Source organism: Anser anser (genome assembly GCF_964211835.1).
Source record: "Anser anser genome assembly, chromosome: 3".
In the NCBI taxonomy this organism is placed as follows: domain Eukaryota; kingdom Metazoa; phylum Chordata; class Aves; order Anseriformes; family Anatidae; genus Anser; species Anser anser.
In genome coordinates, this window is record NC_139722.1 from 63,275,263 (window position 1) to 63,290,437 (window position 15,175).

Here is a 15,175-nt window from a genome sequence, read left to right on the forward strand (position 1 = left end):
ACAGAGGAAAATGTTTGTTTTTAAACCGTCATTGCAGAATGCTTGTTTCTAGCTTTTGCATGCTTTTACTTGCCATCATTTGTGAAGAAACAATTCCTTGGATGTCTGTAGTACAAAGCATGAAGGAATTAGGTCCAAAATGTAGGTTCAGCAAAAGCCTAAAGAAAAGCACAATAGGCAGAGGAGAGAGGGAAAGAGGCTTTATTACAGCTGATCTGAATAAAAAATGCAACCGAGATCTTTTCTTCCCACACACTGTTGTAAAGGGGCTAGTGCCATTTATAGAAAGTGAATGCAATTAGAAACCAGAGGGGAATTGTCTTGTCTCAGCACTGGTACTATACTTTTCAGTGGAGTCCAAACAGCGAGGTCCAATGAATTCCATGATTCATAAGAGTAGCTTAGCTAGCAAGGTCCACAGAGCTCAGTGGGATTGTCCTGCTTGTAAAAGATAGAGCTGGCAGTTATCTGCCAGCTGCAAGCATTACAGAGGGTGACAGGGCTGTGGCTTGAACATGGGCACTGCCCACCCATGAAACAGCCTAAGCAGCAGATGTATGGGCCTCAGAGCTGGATCTAGTCTTGTGCAATTCTTTGCAAGATCAAAAGTACAGTTGAACAGAATTGAGGTGAAAACTCTGAATTTAAAAGCAACAACTTCTTTTCTATATTCCTATGTCTGTTTTAAACAAGTAGTTATTTCTCTTTATGTTATATTTCCCCTTTCTTATGGTAGCATGGAAAAGACATATATATGAAAATTAAATGAAGATATATCGCTACCTACAGCCCCTTTTGAATGTATCACAGTGAATCTTGTCATTCATGGTAGTATAAGACTGACAATGTGAAGACAACAACACTGATGCTTATCACCTGGGCTAGGCTGCAAAGTGCTGTGATTCGTGTTCTTGGCAGAGCTTTTTTTCTGGGTTGTGACTCATGCAGAGCCCTACTTTTCCAGTACTCCGCAACCTACTGTGGCAAACCAGAGATTTACAGGTAAATAAATAAATAAACACCTCTTATTGTGAACCAGAATTCAACAAAGAAATTAATTTAAGGTACTAGTACATCTCTTCCATGCAGGTACATCTGGATCCTGAATCCAACATCACATCTGTGCCATGACCTGAAGCCTTGACCCCTCCTGCTCTAGTCTCAGTCAAAGTTCTCCTTTTTCAGGCCTCCTTCTCATTTATGGTTGTCTACCTCTAGTGATAGGCCAGTGAAGAATGGAGGTCTCTGGGGACTCTGCAGCCAGGGAAGAGTAGGCAGAAAGGTTAGGAGGAAGAGATGAAAAGGCCAGATGATGCATGCAGTAGGGTAATGCAGAGGCAAGTCTGGGCAGTGGGTGAGAGCTTGCTGACAGCCGCTCTATCACTGCACCCTGTTTAAGATCTTTCCAATGATATGGGAAGGGTTTAGGGTTTGTTTATAAGGGTTTCACTTTTCTCTTTTTAAAGGGTGGGCACATGTGTGTGCCTCAGCACAGTTAAAAATAACCAAATGGAAATTACAAGAGTGGGTGGAAAAGTATCTGAGATCAGGTGAGACTACTCTTCACCTTACCTGCAGCAGCAAAGCTGAGCCTGCAGAGCCTTCAGCAGCTGAAAACTTACCATCTGGTTAACTTTGACAAAGTGAATTGATATAGGAGGCATCCACACCTCCGGACAGGAGTGTGAGCCATGCACGTGTACCTGTTTTGTCTGCACTGCACACTGTTTTTTTTGTCAGCTTAATGAAGGAGCAAAATCTTGACATAATTCTAAACTCTTGACAATGAAAGTAGGGACTGCCTTTATCAGGTGCACAGAAAAAGGACCTCAGTGCCTGTTTCAGATAGCTAGGCTCAGACAGAAGTTAAACACTAATAATAACAGGGGTGTTCCTGTATGACACATTAGGATGCAACCAGTTTGACAACCAAGCGACTTAATCTTTTATGAAGATACTTTTATTTGGGAGCCCATTAAAAAGCTGCCATAAATGCATCCTTTTGTTTGAACTGATGCATTAACACCTCAAAACATAACAACATTCCATTTTCTTGAGTTTTAGAGTGTTAGGCTTTCGTGTTCATCTTTCTGAAACACTCAGTGGTTTCCTCTCCTCTAGTAATTTTTTGGTGATTTTTTTTTTTTTTGGAGGGGGAAGGTGGAGGGGGGCGTTTTTTGTGTGCTACTACTGCAACAGTGAAGCTCTTCCCTCAGGCTGGTTTTATTTTGCAGACATATGAAACGTTTGGGATCAGATTACATACTGGCAAGTAGGACAATGGCATTGCCATAATGAGCGGGAGGCTAATTTATAGGCTTTGCAGATGTGAATGCATTAGCATGCAAATCATGAGCAGCCCCTGCCTATAAATAAAAGAACTTACCTTTACCAAGAGATGGCTGTCCCAAAAATATAATGAGTACTATAAATTATAGACAGGTCAGATTTCAGCTTCCTTTGTATTCTCGTACGTGTTTCTCCAAGGGAGCTTTTAAAGACAAAATGTGTAGCACAGTGCACAGCACAGGCAGTTATAATCTTTGCTGTCCAGTGCTATTATTACCTTTTGCCAATGGCCACTCCTCCATTTGTAAGAAAGAGGGCTATTCAGACTTGTCAGCAACTTTGAATAATATGTTATTACATGGTAGTGCTCTGAAAAGGAAGGATGAACTGTGGGTGATGCACTGAACTGTGGCTCAGGAGGTTTTCTGCCTGCAGCTCTGCTTCAGACACAGCTCTTCGTCAGACTTTCTGTGTGGCTTCAGGCAAGTCATTTCAGCAGTTTATGCCATCGTTTCTTTAGGGAAGAAAAAAGCAAAATTAAAATGTGGTTAACCTGTGTTTTCTGTTTAGATCGTGTTTTGGGGCAAAGCCTGTCTTTACTGTCTATCTGTAAAGGGTTGTTTATGCTGGCACATTCTGGGCATTTCTGGTAGCAGAAATAACAAATCATCATCTCTAGGTCTTAGTTACAATTTCATAAGATAATTAGGAATTACCTCAGATCCTATGGGAGCAAAAATCTATTTTTTTCTTGGTTATTTATTTGTTTGTTTGGTGTGCTGGTTTGTTTTGGAACTTGATGAGAAGGACTTAATGAGATTACAGTTCCTTATGTCATTGGCTCTGTCAAGTCTCGAACACATGCACTTCTGATGTCTCTGTGATAGCTTCCTGCCACTCCATACTTTCAAAAACATTTTTAACAACAAAAGAGCAAAGGAAGAAAAACAGGAATTTGTACAAGTTTTGTCAGAATGCAATGCCCTGTGGAGGAGAGAATCCCAAAGTAACACCTTCCTCCCTTAAATGAGAAACTCTACAGGGAACTCAAAGAGAACTGCAGAATCATTAAGTTCTATTCATTTCTTCCTAAAGTCACAATTTTTGAAGTTCATTCCAGTCAAAGAAAAATCCCCCTGAAAGTGAAATAAACTCCTGATGGAGAGAAGGCTCACTGACAGCTTTGCTTATTTTATGGGTATATTACAGCAAGCTGAGCCTTTGCCATCTGCTCTGCCCCAATTGTAAATGCAAAAAGAAAAAAGAAAAAAAAGGGGGAAAAAAACCACACAAAAACAAATCACAAGAGCATCAAAGAGATAAACGTGATTTAACTGCCTGTATATGCTCCTCTAACAATGCAGCTTGCACTGAAGATGTTCTTCCTCATGATTTGGAAACAAATCATGAGGAAAACGGTTCACACATGACACTGTAAATTTCCTGCTGAGCTGAAGTTTTCTTGAAGCAAACCTGACTCCACAAGAGGGTTCAACTGTGCTTATATGAAATTATGTGAGCTTTATGTAAAGACCGTCCTTAAATATCTTTTATATTGGTTGCAGCTCAGGCAGTAAGACACAATGGAGTGTGAATTATTTAAGGGATAATGCCCATGTTGGAGGAATGCATGAGGCAATAAATGGCTTTTGTAGGTAACTGAACACCACAGCAAGGCTGCGAGTTATCTGAGAAGCACAGAAGGCATTTGTTGAAAATATGTCCCAGTGCCATGTTCAACAAGGAAAAAGTTAAACAAATACAATTGTGGCTTTCTGGCCTTATGAGGATTTGGGAAATTTATTCAGCTGGCTTGTTAGTGAACAACCATCAGAAAGCACTGAGCACTGAGGTGAACAGATTAATGGAGCAAATAATTAGGAGTGGAAAAAAATAACTGATGAGTTTCAGCACATGCAGATGTCAATGAAGATGTATCATCCATGGGAATCTTACATTTTGCACTCTGAGATAAATCCATATAATGACATGCAGCTTTGTCACATGGTTGTTACGGAATTAGATTTTACACAACTTTAGTGTAGCAGCAATTTAGGATTTATTTTTTACTTTTATTGTAAATAACAAGGCTAGATTGTATGATTTTTAACAGCACTTAAACAGCATTTAATCATCAGCCAATTTAACACAACAATTTTAACGGGATTTGCTACAATAGAAACAGTGATTTAGTTAAAGGTTTGAGAATGGCAAGGTTCACACGAGACTTACTGCAGGGTCTGGGGCGGGGGGGGGCACTCTAAATCCAGTTGCATTCTTCCAAAATACCCCCTAAGGTGAACAGGTGAACTACTCACCCGCCTTCCTTGTCAGCATTTGTCCACAGATAAGTTTGTTCCCCAAGGGCTCACCCCCGGGGGTGCACCTGAGGGGGTGCCGTGAGCGGCATCCCAGCTCACGGGGAGATATAAGTGACTGACTTGTAGTCAAACTCAGATTCCTTACCACGTAGTTCTTGGACTCTGGTGTGATCCATCATTTTCCCATGAGGGATTTCAATGTGTACCTGCTTTAAGGCAGTGCTTCTCTTTGTTCATGGCCATGGCTTTACCAGTCCAAGGAACAGTCACATCGAGGCATACTATGGCTCATGAGCCTAAGTAAGACTTGTGTCAAGAGCTGGAGTAGAGCGCACCTGCCACTTTGCTATTCTTCCTGCTTTGTCAAGCACAAATAAAAAGATATGAATCATCCATACAGCATAATCTGAATCACTGTAATGCCCACTTAAGGGTCAAGAAATGAAATTATGATCTAATGTGTTGCACTCATCTGTGGAATGCAGATTCCTGCAGAACTAGATGTATATTGCTTGTAATGGGGAAAGATCATTAATAAAAAGATTAACAAGCAATATATCTATTCATTGAATTTCTCTTTGAGTTAATTTTGTTAATAAAACAGAAAGCATCAAGGCATTTGATTTTCTATTTGGATTATGAAACTAGGGGCTTTAAAATGTGGTATGCATATGCTGCGGTTAAAAAAAAATGCAAGCCTACCTCTTCTGCTTGTGTAACTCTACTGGACCATCTTCTGTGACTTTGAAGGCCCTGTGTCAGCCACAGCATCCGAGGGATTGATTGCCTATGATACAGTTCTGGGATATGCATTGAATTTCTGTCTCACAGCTACATTTTGATCAATGATGAGGCACATGCAGAATACATACGGACGGTCTTGCAAATAACATACGGTGGTTAACCTCTATTTAAAGCAACAGTCTTTGAGAATGAAGGCCGAGAATATAGTAATTACTGTTGTCCTCCTCAGAAGATAGAGTGTATGTACATACACTGCAGCATCCAGCAACTGCATGAAATATGTGAGGTATGTTAACTCAGGTTATTGGGGAGGATTGTAATAACTACAGGATTCACTCCCACTACTGATGAGAGCTGCTGTAATGGTGGTTGGCCTTTGCTGCAGGAAGAGATCTTGATTCACTGGCCAACAACAGCAAATTAGTTAATAACATTTTGTACAAGGCTAAACTGAAACAAATGGAACTTGGGAAATCAATTAAAAATAAATAAGAGAGAGAGAATTATTTATATTTCATATGTATTGCCTTTATATATGCCTAAGCAACATGCCTAAATCCTCTTATTCCTCTTATTATCTGCATTGCTATTTGTTAGTGAGTCAATAATGCTCTGCTCTTCTGCACCATAAAAATTAACTCACCCTTGACATGGGCAACTATTGGACTAATCTGTTCCTGAAAGAAGAAATCATTCAACACTTGGTATTCAAGAAGATAATGTTTCCATCTTCTACACAGATCGGAAAAGCCACAGTATATGAAATGAACGATATTGCTATTCCTAACGACATGTTGTGGCTGTATGAAATAAAGATTGTATCTGTAATATATACGCATGTATGAAGTTGGCTGGCATCGTAGGTGGGACTATCTGAAGGTTACCTGGCAACTGCCAGAATACAATCTCATTTTCACTTGCTTTGCCAAACACTAACCGGGGCTGAAATCTCCCATCTGGATGGGAGCGGGAGTGACTGCTTTACACTTCGAACAGATTAGTTTCACTGTTTCCAGATGAAAGAAAGAAGATAACGTTTTGCCAGTGTTAATACAATCAGATAACATTTCTATGAGAAGATATGCTGTCGCTGTTTGCTGGCATGAAGAATTAAAATAAAATGTACAAGTGGCTTGTTTATCAGTTATGCTTTTTGCTGCATTTTTGAAAACTTGTCCAAATCTTGCCAAATTTCAGAAAATCAGTCCACACGTTTTATTGGCTGAAATCTCTGAAGAGTCTTTTCATAGTTATGTGCTAATACTCTACACTGTAAGGGACTAAACACCTATTTTCTTGTATTTGTAAATCTGCACACCTGCAGGCTATGTGTGACACAGATGAGCAAGTAAACTTGCTTATCTTGTACCATAACAGTGTCCAAGTAATGGAGCAATGCACAAGGTAGGCATAAATTGGTTGCCTTGTCCTAATAGGAGAGTACTGAAGTTATTCTAACTGAATTCAGAGTAGAACTGTTCTGCACACATGAATATGTCATCTAACTTTAAAGATCTATGAAGGTAGGTCTTTGTAGCAAAAGATAGATGAAAAAGAAAGGAGGACAGAGTCATCGTCACCTATTCTTTAACTGTCAGCAAACCATGGCGTTATTAATTCAGAACATCATTAATTCAAGCCAAACCTCAAATATTGTTATTCATGTCCAAACATTCATTGGTGTTTAAATTTTACACAGGAGAACTTCTGGGTTAAGATTGCAAAAATAAAGGGCTATGACAGGAAAACAAACAAACAAACAAACAAGAAACTCTTTTTTCATATCAAGACTTTAAATCAGACAGTTCTTCTGGCTACAATTGTAGCAATATAATATCAGGGAGAAGAGGTCCTATCTTGTACCACTGAAATCAGTGAAGCTTACATCAGTGATGATTACAACAGTTCTGGAAGCAAGGCTTCTTCTAGGTGTGTTTAAGATCAAGCCAACTAAATACATTCAGACTATATCCCTATAAACAGTCATCATGCTTTAGAGGACCATCATTCTAATAATCTCGCAAAAATTTTTGTCTGTTTTTCTTTCTGCTTAACCTTACGTGTACCATAGATAGCAAGAAATCCAGTTTGACTACTAGAAACTGGATGAATCTGTAGCCTTATTTGATCCCTATTTCCCCAATGTTTTTTTCATTACAGACTGAGTATATTTGAGATAGAAGCTTCTGAAATCCAAACACAGAAACACAGAACTCTGCAATGCCATTCTTGGAAATGGTTGTTTGTTTTTTTTTTTTTCAAATAGATGTTGGAACACGCTGTATCTTTCTGCTAGATTTTCCATTTAACCTATTAGGAATTTCCAAAAGCATTTAAAAATACACACTTGGATACTAGTGCTCTCCCTCAGTCCTAAAAGGCTGTGTGCTTGTGTGCCTATTGGTGTAATAAGAGCTTTTGTCTGTCAATAGCCACTTTGCATTGGATTTTCAGATCATGACTTCAAGGCAATTACTGTTTACTCTTAGCAAGCTGAAAGCTGAATGCTATATTGCCTCAACTACAATTCCAGAAAGGATATGCCAATAGCAATCTGAGCATTGACTTCGTATTGGTTAACAGTAGTAGTGAAATACAAAAGGGCATCACTCAATGTGCAAGTTCATTGGCCAGTTTATAGCGGATGCTTTATTGCTGCTCTTATTGAATGTTCAAGACAAACTTCCAAGCATATGGCTATACCACAGGTCTACTTACAGGTCACCTTTACTGCTAATATGCAGATTTAAGTGTCAAATTCAGGAATTCAGTTCTGTGCCCAGTCACATGGCAGAAATAGATGTTTAAGCAATTGATAGTCTGACGCATGTTGGAAATATTGAACACGCTCTGCTTTGAGATAACAAGTAGTGTCTGCAGGGGTGAGAGCATATGGGGAATAATAGATCCTCTGGAAGAGCTTTTGGAGTCCAAGGCTTACCTTCCTTGAAATAAGTTTCTACATGTTATTGTGAAGAAAAAAAATATACTAAGCTGGAGCTAAAGTATGTTCAGGAGCTAACTTGCTCATTTTCTCTTTTAAATCTTCTAAGCTGGTCTGCAAAGTTGGCCAAATAAGCACCATCGACTCCCAGAGTCAAACTACACCTGTGAGCATTCTGAGGGTAGCACAGAGAAGAAAACGGAAAATTTTCTCAAATTTAATCTTCGTATGTGAATAATATATGAATGCATAAAACAAAGACTCTGATTTGAATTTTATCACTGTCGCACTGTGAAACTGGCAACATTCCCCTGAAACCAGAAAATTCATTTTAAACTGATCTGTCTGTGGCAGAACAGAATCTGCAAATCAACACTATTAAATAAACTTCTATTTAACCTGTCTCTTTGTAATTCTGTTTACTTTTCACTATACTTAACAAATTTAGAGATCTGTCTCAGAGGAGCCATGCATTAAAATTTGAAATACTGATATGAAAATCTGCTTATCTATTAAAAAAAACAACAACATTAAGTTGAATGCTAAAACAATCTGAGCCTTTCTGGGTATATTTCTAGCACTTCAACACATTTATTTATATGCTTAACACCTAGCAGAGTATGTAAATCACAATCCATTTCCTGGCCAGTGGAGAGATGCACTTAGGTCTCGCTGACCTTTCTCAACTGTGCTTCACAAGCATCTGACAGATGTAGATGCCATGATGTCCTTGTTTCCTCATAACGAGAGTCATGCTTTCATCAAAGGCCACAACAGTATAAGGCGCCAAATATGTTTAATGCATTTGTAACTTTGAATGACCTATGTTTCATATGGCAATATGACAAATTATCAGTTCAGTCTCTTTCTAGACACAGCTTAAGACAGTTGTTTTTGAACATTTTGGATATTCTAAATACATGATGGCCAGATGGTACAATCCCTGCTTTTGCATTCAGCCCATGAATGTACTGCAGTTACACTTTTTTAGCTCTCTTTCCATAGATTAAGACTATGGGAATCCTCTGGATTAAAGTGAGAAAAATGGGAGTCCTATGAAGTTTAGCTTTTGGCCAACTTGGAACTCCTGTGATATTAACTCCATAGTTATTTCTAATTTTCTTTCCCCTTGAAGCTTTTTCAGTAGAGTCTGACCAAAGAAAGAGAGTTTTATAGTTCGAATCTTCATGCTGTTTCCTACATATTCACTCTTTCTTCCAAACTCTCTCATTTCAGGGTAGAACAGAACTGGAAATGGTACAGAGAAGAGCAATTAGTACGACCAAAGACCATACAGGAAAAAAGATTAAATAAAATAGTGCACTGTGGGTTGGAATAAAAACAGCTGAACAGCTGAGGAAATACATGCTCAGTGAATAAGGAATTGTAAGTGGTGTGGAGAAAGTGAATAGGGAATGCTTATAAAAAAAAAATGTACAAAAACAATTTCTTTTGTTTATGTGCAACTCAGCTATGCAACTTGCTGCCACGGGATGTCTGTAAAGGTCAAAAGCATGAAAAAGGTTCAAAAGGATTAGACACGTTCACAGAAGAAAAATCTGTCAGGTATTACCGAATAGATAAAGAGAAAAGCCCTGTCTCAGGAAGTGCCCAGTCTGCAAATTAATAGAAACTGAGAGAATTTATCAGAGGATACCAGAGGAAAGGGCAGCTCCTTCTACCCTCTCTAAGAATCCCCAACTAACTTCTGTCAGCAATGAGCTCCTGGGTAAAAAGGACCTTGATCTGACCCAGAATGGCTGTTTTGCGTTCTTGATACCCTCATTGATTGCCTTTGCAATTCTATGGGGAGATGAGAAGATTATGGTAGATTGAAGGTAGTTAAGGGGATTTTTGCTTTTAATTTGTCTTTGCAGAAAGTATGTCTCAGCAGAGCCAGAGAGTCTAGTCTCATATTTCTCTCCTGACATGGATCTCAAGACTTTACTTTTGCTTCAAGTGTTCTTTACAGAATAAACAATGTAAGGTTACGTTGAACAGACATTGCTGAATATATTCTAGCTTTATTCACAGCTCCCAGCCTGGAGGGGTTTTCTCCTTAACTCTGTAATCCCCGCTCTCAGCAGCTCCCTTTGCCACTGCACTTTGCAGTGTTTTGCCTTTGTTTAGCAAGGTCATGCTGCGGAGGGTGCAGAAAGCAGCACCTGACAAGGAACAACCTCACTGAGCATTCAGCTAGCCTCTGGTAACTCACTGTGTAATCAAGCAAAAAATGACAGATGCCACCCTATCATCAATGACGTGGTTAAAGTCTATATAACCAAGACTAAAAGCAAACCCCAACAAAGGTCTTGTTTGCCAAAGTCTTACTGCCTTTCAGGAGAGGGAAGGAAGGGTACCTTCCACTGTTATCAGGTGTCACAAAGGTGCGGGTGAGCCCATGTTCCAGCTACGCCCATTTTACTACAAGTTTTTGAGCAATTTGTCCAGTGTAAGTGGAGCCACATGTACAGAGCTTCCTGAGGAAAACTGAGCCAGAGATCTTTTGCAAGTCTGGTCACTCCAGTCAATGGAGGGGAGGGAGAGGCAGCACCTCTGGGAGAGGAGTAATTCTGAGAAATCTGGCTCTGTACCCTTTTTGAGCCATAGAGCTGGGTGTTGTTTTGTTTTGTTTGTTTGTTTTTGTTTTGTTTTGTTTGTTTTTTTTTGTTTGTTTGTTTTTGTGTCATTGGAGAGTATTTATTTGCATTTTCTACCTAGACTGGATTTTTTAGGAACACAGCCCACCTCTTTCATCCACACTGCCCAATGCCTGTAATGTACAATGAGATCCTGACCAAGCACATTGTTAAAATGGCTAAAGCACAGGTATTATGTGATTATCTCAGTCTAACATGCTTTTTTTCTCTGGCTTTTCAACTGTACATTTGGTCCTTTTTTAGGATCTCAAAGACTACAGTGACAGGGCAGGTTGGTGCATGGATGTTACAGCCATATGCTGTAGGGATTGAAACCAGCATCACATAGCCTTCCTTGGCTACTGGAAGCAGCAGAGCTGTAGTAGCACGGAGACAAGCATATGCTGCTCCTTAGCTCTGATTACAAGCCTATATGGAGAATTGCGCTAATACAACTCTAACACTTCAGGTATGTTGAGTAGCATCGTGTTGCTTACACACTTCCAAGCTGTATTCAGTCACAGATATATCCTGGGATATAATCTGCATTCACGTAATGCAAAAGATCGGTAGCACTGCCAAGTGAGAGTCCCGGAAACGGCCTGAATGCCTGACTCTGCGAGTCAGTGGTATACAAGCACTGCATCCTGCAGATATGAGATCTGCATAGATCCTTCTGACTTCCAGTTGGACAAGGCTTGAGCTGTGCAAGGGGCTAGAGATGAGTACTACGTAGCTTCTTCCACTGTAGAAGGTTGCTGGCTTTTGACAGCCAAGCCATGGCAAGGAGAACTTATGAGCTACAAGTGTGACCATGCTTCATTCTCCCTGCCCTGTACCTGGACTTCCAGATTTTGTGACATTCTAGGCCACTTGCCTTGGAGGGGAGCCCTAAACATATAATATGTGACCTCTCTGTGTAAAGTGAGTTCAGTGACTGGCTTCTAGCAGGACATGTTACTGTGTATTTATGTGCTTACTGTAGACAACGGAGACTGATGATCTGTTCGTGGAGATGGAAGGCCTTATATGATAAGTGTCAGCAAACAGACTCATGGTATTCTGAAATGCATTTCCTTGGGAAGATTCATCATGGCTAACTTGTTTTTCCATCTGCATTATCTTATAGGCATATCTTAAGAGGCTCTAGAGAGCCTGAACATGACCTTTGGTTCTCTCACTCTGCTGACAACATCTGGGAAAAAAGTGTTTAGCAGCACGATGGATTTTTTATTTATTTATTTATTTTTTAGCAGCATGGAATTCATTTTACATGATTGGACAGTGAGTGATGAAATAAATGCAAGCTTTGATTCAGTGACATCAGCATCTATGAAAACACTGTAGCTCTGGTAAGGATTTCTGCTGCAAAGGGTTTCCTGTAGAGACCACAATGAAATTAACTAGTGAGTTTGTTGTATGCATCTGGAAAATGATCTAAAATTCCAGACAAATTCAGTTTCATCAGTGGCTTCCTGAAAATAAGCAATTAGCTATTTATAATGAATAGACACATATTTATCTATCAGTATTCTATGGGTCTAAATGATCTGTGGTATGTCATTTCTACATTAAAAATATCTCAAACACCATCACAGTCCTTTTTGGCTTTTTTGCCCCTGAGGAAAAATATCAAAGATCTACAAAGACTCCCATGACTCCCATGCTCACTCCACTAAGCACGTCACAGGATAAAGAGGACACATAGGTGGGGAAGAATTCACCACCACTTCATCAGATCTGTGACCTAGCGCATCATGGTATGCTGATGACCCTGGCCACCGGCTATTTTCAGTAGCTATTGCCAGTTGCTCATTCCAATGAAGGTGGTGAAGCATGGTCAGATATAAGAAACTCTGCGAAGCTACTTCCAGTTGCTTAGAGGCTGATTTTACCCTGGAATCTGAAGCATAAAGGTCTTTCTGTCAGAGCATGTTTATTTTTTTTTTTAATCCTTAGTATTGTAACTCTAGACATTCCCTATCCATCCACAGACCTCTCTGGCATCATTTTAAATCCTTTTCTTCAGACACAACTTTTACACTTTGGCTTTAAAATGCAGCTATGGATTATGTGTTCATTATACTTCCAAACACAAGCAGGATCAACCCTTGTAAGACTTTGGATAAGGGACAGCCTCTGAAAGCCCGATATCCTATGGGAAATGCCACGGCTGATTCACCGGGAGCCAATATTCTGTCTGGTAATTCACAATTGGTACTCTTCCAATTAGCAGTAGGAGACATAACCGCTAATACAGCCAGCTGCTACCTGCACTGCCTTTCTTATCTGCTGTCTTTTGCTCTTCCTATCCTGTACCTTTTGAGAGATAACACATACCCTGCAACAAGACAACGGCACCAAAGCAGTAACTGAACGTTAAGTGATGTAGTCACACAAAGAGCAGGCTGTGTTTCCTAGGGATAAGGCAGGGAAACAAGAAACTGGAAAGGGAAGGAGTTCTGCCGGGTAGGAAGCATCCAGGGCCATGAGGAGGAGGAGGAAGGCTGGAGCTAGCTCGCTGGGGGCACACACTCCTCAGGGCACAGGTGAAGGCGAGCGGGTTGTGTTGACCCTGAACACACTGCAGCTGGGAAGCAAAGCACAGACCGTGCCGTTTACTCGAGCCCAGAGGCAGGAGAGCCCCATCGCGGCCGGCGCCTGGGGGAAACGGGCTCCGGGCCCTGCAAGCCCAGGCCGTGCTCGGGCGGAGCGGCGATGGAGGGGCCGCCCGGCCCTCAGCCCTGCGAGCCCGGCTTGGGGCACCGAGCCCTGCGGGCAAGGGCTGGCTGTCGCCATGGCAGCCGGCCAGGCCGCAGCCTCCCCGCCACGCTCCATCCCCCCCGGGCGGCGGCACCGTGCCCGGCTTCGCCCCCCGGCCGCTGCCGGCCTCTGCCTCCCGGAGCCGGCCCCAGGCTCGGCCCCAGCCCGGCTGCGCCACAGGGTGGAGGAGGAGGAGGAGGAGGAGGAGGAGGAGGAGGAGGAGGAGGAGGAGGGACTCCGTCGCGGCACCGACTGACGTGTCCCCGTTATGGAGCCCGCCGTGATTCATCAGCGGCGGCGGGGCGGCAGCGGGGAGCCGCGCACCGGCCCCGCGTAGGCACGGCTGCGGTGGGGGCAGCCCCAGCGCCGCACCGCCTTCATCTTCCTCCTCCTCCTCCTCCTCCTCCTCCTCCTCCTCACCGCCCGCTCCCGTGCCCCCGCGGCTAGGCGAGGAGCCCCGGGGAGGCAAGATGGAAGAAATCCTGCGAAAGCTGCAGAAGGAGGCGTCGGGGAGCAAGCACCGGGCCATCAAGGAGAGCTGCACCTGGGCCATCGGTACGGGGCGGGTGTCGTGGGGTAGGGCAGGTGTCGTGGGGCCGGGGCAGGTGCTTGCTGCGGGGCCGGGGGCAGGAGAGCTCCCCGCACAGGGTGCGGAGCCCCGGGCGGCTCCGGGCTGGGCTTTGCCGGGGGTCTGCGAGGCCGGCGGGGGCGTCGCCTGCCCAAAGCTCTCTCCTCCCCCAGCCCCCTTTCCGAAATCACCGCAGGTAAAACCCTAGGACCGACTTTTTTTTTTTTTTTTAACTGCCGGCTTGTGTTCCGGCAGCTTTTTGAAAAGCTGATTTTTTTTTTTTTTTATTTTGACTGGATTCAATGAGCTCTTCTATTCTTGCTGTGTAACGGGATTAATAATCACCGATACGAGTTCTTCCAGGGGAATACAGGCTTAGGTAAATTTCAGTGTCGGTTGCTTGTGACTTGAGGTGCTTTTGGCCCTAACTGCTTGGAGCTTTAGTCAGCAAGACCCTTAACTTACATCAGCATGACCATGATACATAACACTGCTTTAGTTTTCAAGAGATGGCAATTTTTATTTTTTATCTGTACGTGGTTATAGCAGAGTTTGTGAAAGCTCATACCTGTTGCTGTCTCATTGCTGGCCCTTCAGTTGGATGTTCTGCAGATTGCTCCACGGATTTGCGTGTTATCCTTGCACAGCAGCCATGCTAACATCCTCTGTGCTGTTCTAGTTTTAGCAGATGTGCTGCTGCTGGAGTGCTGATACGTGAAAGGGAATTCACTGAGGAAAAGATGGTACTTGGTGCCTTCTCATTGGGTGCCCGGTGTCCTCATAGTCACGTAAATCTTGCAGGCGGCTGTGACTATTGTTCTGTTGGTTACAGTAGGTATGAACCTGAGGATTATTGGTTCAGAAATCGTAGCTGGATGTACGACTATGGTTGAACTCAAAGTCTCTT

The 15,175-nt window shown here is 42.2% G+C and overlaps 1 protein-coding gene and 1 long non-coding RNA gene across 7 annotated transcripts in view; one reads left to right on the forward strand and one right to left on the reverse strand.

Annotated features, from left to right (window-relative positions):
- Positions 1 to 732: 732 nt before the first annotated feature.
- Positions 733 to 15,154, reverse strand: LOC310897373. The gene is made up of 3 exons (XR_014582257.1): positions 14,837 to 15,154; positions 2,387 to 2,803; positions 733 to 1,254 (listed from the first exon to the last, which is right to left on the reverse strand). It is a non-coding gene; the product is annotated as an uncharacterized lncRNA (long non-coding RNA).
- Positions 13,905 to 15,175, forward strand: part of ARFGEF3 (ARFGEF family member 3) — a 93,181-nt gene continuing 91,910 nt past the window's right edge. For all 6 annotated transcript variants that reach the window (XM_083830909.1, XM_083830913.1, XM_083830910.1 and 3 more), the window contains exon 1: positions 13,905 to 14,255. In XM_083830909.1, coding sequence (XP_083687035.1) covers positions 14,171 to 14,255 — 85 coding nt within the window. In that variant the 5' untranslated portion in view covers positions 13,905 to 14,170. The remainder of the gene's footprint in view (positions 14,256 to 15,175) is intronic.